The sequence below is a fragment of the Rhea americana genome, unplaced genomic scaffold, assembly GCF_003343005.1.
Source record: "Rhea americana isolate MKP2758 unplaced genomic scaffold, rheAme1 scaffold_177, whole genome shotgun sequence".
Classification (NCBI taxonomy): domain Eukaryota; kingdom Metazoa; phylum Chordata; class Aves; order Rheiformes; family Rheidae; genus Rhea; species Rhea americana.
Window position 1 is genome coordinate 1,882,276 of NW_028185894.1, and position 9,063 is coordinate 1,891,338.

General features: G+C 37.3%; 1 protein-coding gene and 1 long non-coding RNA gene across 2 annotated transcripts in view; one reads left to right on the forward strand and one right to left on the reverse strand.

Moving 5' to 3' along the window:
• CMSS1 (cms1 ribosomal small subunit homolog) overlaps positions 1–9,062 on the reverse strand; it is a gene marked incomplete at its 5' end in the record, with an annotated part of 243,070 nt that extends 234,008 nt beyond the window's left edge. The window contains one exon of the mRNA XM_085301479.1: positions 9,014–9,062. Within this exon, the coding sequence (XP_085157605.1) occupies positions 9,014–9,062 (49 nt within the window). The remainder of the gene's footprint in view (positions 1–9,013) is intronic.
• LOC146597847 (uncharacterized) lies at positions 1,645–6,871 on the forward strand. The gene is made up of 3 exons (XR_014895401.1): positions 1,645–1,681; positions 2,964–3,148; positions 4,733–6,871. It is a non-coding gene; the product is annotated as an uncharacterized LOC146597847 (long non-coding RNA).
• Position 9,063: the final 1 nt, after the last annotated feature.

Sequence of the window (9,063 nt, forward strand, 5' to 3'; positions counted from 1 at the left end):
ACTTRGCATTTAGCTGCAACATTCAGTCTGGTTTGGGTTGCAATTATTCAGTCTAAAATAAAATATGTAGTAATGCATTAAAAAAAGAAAAAAGAAAAAAAAAACTTTGCTGTCACCTAGAGGCAAAAGGTTTTCAAGGAACACAGCAAAGAAAAACACATTCATTTTTTCTCACATTCAAAAAAACCTCCTTCATTTCTCAATATATATCATAAACAAAAGCTATAACAGTAAGATATTCTCATTTCAAAAATACAAACATGAAACTAGTCATATGCATTCAGACTCAAGGTCTACATATCCGATCTTTAGTACTGACCAGTAATAAATGCTTATGAAAAAATGGTAGCACTGGACAGAGTAATAAATCCAGCTTCACACAGTCTAAGACTTACAGCTCTCCTGAGCTAAAACCTGCATCACATCTTCTGTTTAGCAGTCCATGGACTCCATGAATCAGTCTAAATTCTCTCCAGACCAAATTATACCTTTCACCTGAACAACTGCCAGTCCCAATGAGTTTCATAATTCATCTATAAGAGAAATAYTTCATTTTCTTTGCCTTTAACCTGTCTTCTGATAACTTCAGTGGACATCTGCTCAGGTTTGTTATTAGGAGGAATGAATAACCATTCCCAATTCACCATCAACAGACCAGGAATAATGCTAGATTTCTTCTTCTGCTTTTTCTCTCTATAATGTCTTTTCCAGACTGCAAAGTTTTAGCGCACACAGTCATTCTTTAGGCAAGAGCCGTTCCATAACTCTGGTAATATTTGCCACCTTTCTGTTCACTAGTTCTATGATACTCTTTTCTTGATATGTTTGTACAAAATTCTGCAAAATATTCATGATGTAGGCCTGGTTTAGATTTATAGAGTGGAAAACAATGTTTTCTGTTTTCTCYTGTTCTTTTCCAAATAATTCCTAACATGCTACTTGCCTTTTTTGACAACCACTCTGAGGTTGCTGAGCTCTGAGGACCATTTAYAGTGACTCCAGGTTCTGTTTCCTGACTGGCAATGGATATATTAAATTTTGATATCGTATGTGAGCCAGCTTTCCCCACATATACTATTCTGCATTTGTTAACATTGTCCTCATATACACTTTTATCATTTAGTTACTCGGTACCAGGAATTACTGTCAGCTCTGGTTTYTAATACCCTCAATTTTAAATCATACACAAACATCGTCATTTCAGTACTAACCCTCTTCCCAGTCTATTAACACACCGAGTATCACAGATTTCTGTGGGTCTCAGAGAGTATCTCCACTGCACTACGAAAACTGACTACATATTCTGTTTCCTATCCACTTACTAGTTATTAAACAGAAAACAAATTTCCATCTTTTTTTACAGAAGCTTTGGAACATTCCCAAGCACTGCTTAGTTCATCAGCGTATTTASATATAACCTCTATCTGCCAGACAATACGATTCCATATAGCTATGTAGCTATGAAACAATCTCAACGGGTGCCTGAAGCAGTACGATCCTCAACAAGCACCATGAACATCTCATCACAGAATTTATCATATGGATAAACATGCTATTCCTTATTGTTTCTACAGTTTAACCAGTACAGAAGTCATATGAATTTTCTGAAGCTTTCTGCTAAATTTGCCATTACATTCTGTTAGCAGGACCAGCAATTTCAATGATAGACTGCACATCACTGGTAAGGATTTAGCAATTTCAAACATCATGTCCTTCAGAACTCCTGTGAAAATACTATATGGCTTGGAGGGATTTATTACTATGCTTCCTATCAACCTAGATACCAGGTGCTTTTTCCCCATTCAGGCCCCATTAAGCATAGTTACGATGCAAGAATTTTACCCAAATTCCTCCACAGTGAACACATTTAAGATTGGATGTTGGCTTTTTCATTGTGACTTTATCCTTTTTAGAATCCCTATCATTTACAACTATAAACAGACACAGAGTAGGCTTTTCATTTTGATACATCTGAAAAAAAAATACTACTTATGCCAGGCAGGAAGTTTTGGTCACTTCTCAGTTTTTTCTCACAAAATGTTTTGGTCCAGCTCATTGTCAGCCATACTTAACTCACCAGAGTTTCTGTGCTGTTTTCTATTGTCCTCATTTGAACACTATTTCCATTTTATGGGGTTTTCTTTGTTCGGTTGTTTGTTTTAAGAAAAGAACACTTCAAACAGCGAACAGCTTCCTTTACTCTGTTGCTTATCTCTAATGGATATTTAAAAAGTCAAACCAAAAATTTTGCGATAGGTGGTGCATGTTTAATCCAAGCTTCTGATACGGTGTCTTTTAAACACTCTACTTACCTTTACAGGATTTTACTCCTTTTTCAGTACTCCTTTTAATTTCTATTCTTATTCTTATCTAGTTACTTTTTCCAATTAAGTATGATTATGCTGAATTCTGGAGGGAGAGTTCTCTCTTACAAATGCATTCACTTTGTGTATACTGCAGTCACTATCATAGAATGGGCTTCTCAGTAAAATAAGAGCTAGGTATTTTCTACTTACTAGTCAGGGCGCAGTCAAGACTTGCTTCTGCGCTTACTCAAAGTCATCATTCACAGCCTTTGCACTGCAGCATTTATTCATCTTCTAGGGCAGTAACTGATATATCCCAATAACCAGTTTTCTGCCCCTGAAGCCCCTCTGATCTCTCTTAAAAAGTCACAGTCATTGTTGGCCTAATGGCTGTTCAAATAGCTGCCAGAAAAGCCCTAAATTTATACTCTTCTGGTTAGGCAGAGATTTCAATTCCTTTGGATTCTTTGATATTTAATGATCAAGTAGAAAAGTTAAACTAAAAGCTACACTCAGCATCAAGGAGGGAAAGGAAGTTTAGAGAGATAAACCATTCTAAATGACAGCAATGTGTTTAGTTACATGAACAGGAAAAGAACGTTAAACAACTAAACTGTCTCCCTTAACACATGACTTGTTTTCTTGATTTATTTCAAGATTACTGATGCCTTCCGTCCTTCAATTTCAACTCGGATCCCCAAACCAAAGCCTAGGAGCACAACTAAATTACCTGTGAAAATTCCTGCTGGACATCTCAACAAGTCACTCCAAGATACCACTTCTGGAAAGCTACACATTATAAGGACTGTATCTAAAACCTGCCTTCAAAGTGGAGGGAGAAGGTAAATCATTCTCTGTGATCTCTGAGAATAAAATCGATTTAAGTAATTTGAACCTCAACAGCAGTCCTTTCCATTGGGGAAAGGCCTAAAACTATCCACATGGTTAGCTTATGAACGGTTGCCCATCACAGGCAGCAAGACATAGCCAAATTCCTAAGAGCCAAAGGTAAACTGCATGTCTTCAGGGACCAAGCTTTGCTCTTGCTTTTCYGGTATAACTCCAGAATTTGGCTCTTACTGTGGAAAAACAAATGAGACTGCAAATAYGTTTCTATTATAAATGCAGTTTTGACATGCTCCACAAATAAAAACAGTATTAGCCTTGTCTTGGCAGATTTGTAAGAATGTCAATCAAATGAAGAGGTGTTGAAAGAGGAGTTGGTCTACTTGAAAAGTGTTTTGCTATGGATATTTTATGTTAGCTAGTAAAGACAGGATGAAGAGAGGAATGGAGAAATCTACTCTTTCATAATATGTACATTTAAAGAATAATACAACTTATTGTCCTGCCAAGCATCACTTTAAAAATATGATTTCAACATGGACCATTCTCTCCATATTAAGTTAACTAGTGTGATGCAGCCCCACATAGTATCTATGAAGATACTAGCTCAGGAAGACAGATACAAGAACTGAGATGGATATTACTATTTATATTAGCTGTATTAACTTCTGCTATTTTATGAGAATATAGTATTTAGCCTTCAGTTCATTTAAATAGTCTCTGCTGAAACAGATCAAGATTTGTGTCAAGTATAACAGTACTCAAGYTGCGACTTTAAAGAAGCGCAACTTTGTTCTTGTAGTCCTCCACAACTTTGCTCTTCCTTTCAGCTGTTTGCATTGAAGTAAAATAGGTAACCGCATTCATAGCTAATTCAAGTAAAATATGTAACTGCATTCATAACTCTACCTTAGTGAAATTTTTTTGATCAAACTAATTCTTTGCACAAGTAGTTCTAGTTCATCCATGAGAGAATCTGCCTTCTTCACTTCTTTCTTAAAGTATACCTTTTGATAAAAGGCTTAAAATTCACTCAGGTTTCAGCCATTGCCTCCCCCAAAAATCAAAATACTAGGAGAAGTTTCAGGTTTGTTCTTTGTCTTCAAAGAGACACTGACTATATGAGATCATGGTATAAAAATACAATACAAATGTTGTATTTTCTGAAAAACAGCACTTGCTGCTCTAACAAGAATATTTATGATTCTTCCATTTTAAAAGGTAAAAATTAACAAGATACTATTATTGCAAGCAATCCTCCCTAGCTTTTCTGTAATACCAACTAACATGAGTTACTGTTTTAGAACAATAAGATTCATTTATTTCCCTGGTATTAATGTCTCCCTTATTCTTCTTCCCCGAACAGAGTGTATTCCAACAGTCTAAATGGCTCTACTGATAATTTGCGGGAAAACTCCTTTCAGATAGGTCTTTCTTTAAAACTACCAAATTCTAATTCCTAAATAAAGCAAAAGTTGGCAGTGATTGCAGCAACACAGCCAGAATTCGGACTATTCTGTTGAAGCAAAGAGAAATTTTGATGCATTGTTATCCTTTTTTTTTTCCTTTTTATTCCACAGCTAAAAGTTTAACTTTACCACAGAATTAGCACTCTATGTGACTATTTTTGCAAATCTACAACAGAAACCTATGCCTCCCTTAACAGCTACCCAAGAAATTCTCTGTCAATATGTAAAACAGGGAAGGTAAAAAGATCAGTTCACTGAAAAATTATTGCAGCATCTGCTCTACAAGATGTATTTGTGACAAACATAGAATTAAAGAATCACTCTGCTGTACTAAAAAGAAAAGCCTTCAAATTCTATTCATTAAATATGCAAGTAACTATAAATCCTGAGGCTACATGTGACATACGCTCATAAATAAATAAAGTCCACAGAAGCACCCATGATATGTTCAGCTGTTTGCAGAATAGATGTATGTAAATGTGAAGAAATAAAACACAAATTACAGAAAAAAGCAGCTGTCAACTTGATATGCTTGTTTATCAGAAATCTGAAAAGTGGCTTGAGTACAAGTCACTGCTTTCATCAGAAGTGACAGCAACTCATCAGATAAGCCAAAAAAGACAAATCTTTCCACAGACAGATCAGCGAACAGACCCCAGCTCCAATCAAGCAAGAAAATGCTCACCAAATGTGCTGCAATGAACAGTCTGCTTCCTACTAGCTGCACATCACACATACAAATTGATGCTATTTGGCGTCCTTTCTTCCCAGTCTACAGAGGAGAAAACTGCTGGCAAAAGAAATTACTTCCTACAATAGCATCCTTTGCTTTAGAGCATGCAAAGGACCCCACAAGTTTTGTCAAATCACCATCCATAGTATTATATCATACTTCAGGCATATTTGTACTGCTGACACAGAAGAGTTTCCCTGTCTTTTCCTGCTGTCTTAGGATGCTACAAATCATTTCCACCTAGGAGAGCCATGGCTCATATAGGCTCTTCCAGACAATGGAGAACATTGCTGACTTACGGGATTAAAGGAGACAAAGAAAGTATGGAGAATGAAAGACAAGGAGTGGTCACAGAAAATAAGGAAAATGGAACAATGTCTGCAAAGTAGAAACTCAGTCTTCTCTCTTAAACTCTCGGGAGATGGGGTGGACACACTGGTTAGAGGCAAGACATGGACATTTACAGTGCTGTGAGAAGTGCTTTTTCTGTTCTGGAAGAGAAGAGGAAAGAAATGGTGTCTTTCACCAGTATGAACTCTCCTCTGTCCTCTCACTTCTAGTTCTGAACGCAGTATAAAAAAAATGATACTTAAGATCGTACATAGTTGTGACATCAACTTCTAAAAAGGAGAGAAAGAAACTGCYGCCTTGCAGTTACATGATGTGGGACATCTGTAACACTAAACAACACTAGTAAGGAGGCAGCAATTCCTAACCACTCTCTCCACAAATCTCCTTTAAAAGTTAAAGGTTTCCTGAAGAAGTTATTGAGCAAAGTTCTTTAGTCTGTGATATGTGACAAGGTAATTAGATGGATAATCCCTTCAGCTTTTTWAAAAAAATTCTATGAACCACTTACAGGAGGGTAAACATTTATGTCTCATAAGTACCTTATCTTTAACAAAGATTCTTAAAATAATGATTTCTAATGATGCAGCTAAAAGAAGACAGAGAGTTACTTACATATCCATTTATTGGGATATATATTTTGTGTTTCCACTTCCTTTAAGTTAGTATGAACATCTTTCACATACATTTCATCTTAAATGTAGCTTCTTCTAACTAAAAGTTGCACTTCCGAGGGCTGAGGTTTTGGGATGAATATTCTAGTGGTCAATTTTTATTCTAGCGCTAGTCTTAAYGGACTTGGCAGAGGTCGTATTTTAAAAATACATTTCAAATTCTTCTGTTTTGCACCTACAGTTTTGACAGATGATTTTTAAAACATGTCAACAAACGAAGTTGGATAATAAAATATTTTTTTAAGTGAACTTGATTAAATGTTTCACAAAAATAAATATGTTCATGTGTGTCAAGAGCTAATGGGAAACTATATTCCTGTACCTGTTTACCATGTACTTTGTAAACCCTGATGTCCTGTTTCTTGTCAACTGATTTTAAAGCATTTTACAGTGTCCACAAGATGCAGTACACATTAACGTTTAATCAATTTAATCATCTTCAGTGGACTGTAGCTAATTGCATACATTTTTCATCATCATTATCTGACATGTAGTAAACAATGGGACAAAGCACCTAGATATTTCAAATCTTTGGTATTTCCTTCTGGGGGGGAGAATGGAGAGGGGAAGAAATAGCTTCTTGTACTGCATGTAAGTTGAATAGATTGTTTATGTTTATACTTTCCTCATACCCTCCAAATCCTAGTTTTGGATGGATCAGCCACGAGAAGTAACCAAAAAGAGCATAGCCAGCCAGCTGAGGGAAGTGTCTCTACTTGGCACTTGTGAAGCTGTATCTGGARTATGTTACCTAATTTTGGGACCTCTAGTATAGGAGAAATAACAAACTGGAGAGAGAAAAGCAGAGGGCTACGAAGATGGTCAGGGGTTTAGAGCACATGCTGTACAAGCAGAGGCTTAGAAAACTGTTTTTTTTAAGCCTATGAAAGACTAAGGGAGGGATCTCTCTTTTCTTTACCATATGCATACAATTTTTGCATAGCTGTCTCTCAAAATATTCTCTAAGTATCCTTCCAAAGGAGTCAGCTGTTATTGCCAAGACCCTGAAGGATTTGGTATCTGCAGTCCAGCCAGAGCTGCAGGTATCCCTTAACTCTTAATAACATTGTCAGGAAAAAAAAAAAAAAAAAGGTAAAAAGTCTAAAGTAATTTTTAGTTGCCTAGAACTGCCTACCTCTCCAGGCTGTCTCTACATTACAAATGCAGCACCYGCCCCCTTCCCACTCCCCTCTCCCCAAAAGCTTATTGCATTTTGGGACTGTACTGCAGAGCCTGAACTTCAGATCTACTGAATTTGCAATATAGGTCACCTTACCCTACATTGCCCTGCTTCTGCTGCAAGGCACTGTTCTGCAGAAAATCTAAACAACAGATGCCTTGGTAAAACCTTCCTACACTACAAAATTAACCTCTCCTCCCCTTTTGTGAGTTGTCTTTTAGCCAGATCAGCTCTGTGAATGAGCTATCACCTTAGCCTGAAGCCTTCCCAGACTTCTGAGTCATTCCTATTGACCAGTCTGTTAGCTCTAACATGTATCTTTTTACTTGTGTCCATAAGCATTTTTACTAAACATACACAAGCTGTTGGCTTAGCTGTCAGTTGCAAGGTTCAATCAGCTCCTTATCAGCTTATGACAACCAACTTTTATACTAAGTAAGACTGATGAAGCCTGATGAAAATTAAAGGCCCYCTCATATAGGCCCCAAAATCATAAGTATACACAAGCCTTCTCAGCGTTCTCACAAGGTTCAGTTTCCCAAGTGTTCCATCAATTGTGGTGTAGTWTCTTTTACTAAAACACAATAGTGTAACATTGAACTCTGACATTAAAAGTAGCACATTGTACATTTCCTCTGCAAAGCACATTAAGACGCATTCATAAAAAGCAAAGTATAAAAGCCATCAGGAAAACTGACAAATGCTGCCTTAATCCCATACCCCTAAGAGAAATGGCTGTAGAAAAGAGGGTATTTAACTTTTGTCCTTTTACAATGTTGCATGACAGGATGATATGAGATGCTCCACTGATCAAGTGGGCGATGCTCTCCAAATACTGCAGCTATTTTTCCCTCCAAAGGCTCTACTATGGTTAYAATGTCTTTAAGGCCTTTCAGAGCTGTAAACAATTTCACCAAAAGGCATACAGCTCCTCTGTTTTGCAGAGGTGCAACATCATTTCCTTAAGTAAGATCAATTTGGAAGACAACAGTTCAGAAGCTAGATGATTGCAGAGGACAGCTAAGCTCTGAAATCAAAGCAAGCAATTCCCTCCTTTCYCTCACCCATCTTTTTACTTTCCTTAAATATATTTTTGTCGGGTGCATTTCTGTTGTTATTTAAGTGTTTATATTCTTGTTTGCTGGTTCATCCCCTAATAAACCCAATCTGATGGATAGAAGATTAGATATTCACTGGGCTGCAGAGAATTTGTTTACAAGCAAAAACGTGAGGCATCGGCAGAAGGCAAGGAAAAGCTGACAGGAAACACAGGAAGGAAAATCAAGTGAGAGAAAAAACTCTAGAAGGAAATTAAAAACTAAGAATGAAAACAGCCCGGGGGGGCAGGGTTAAAAGAAAAAAAAAGGGGCTACAGAAGGAAGGGGCTGAGGGATGCTCAGCCGTTAGGAAGCCTGTTTCAAGCCCAGCATGAGGAGGAAGCTCCGGGAGGCGAGTACCTGAACTGCTGCGTGCCCCCGACGCAACCTCCCACCAGGGCTCCTCCAGC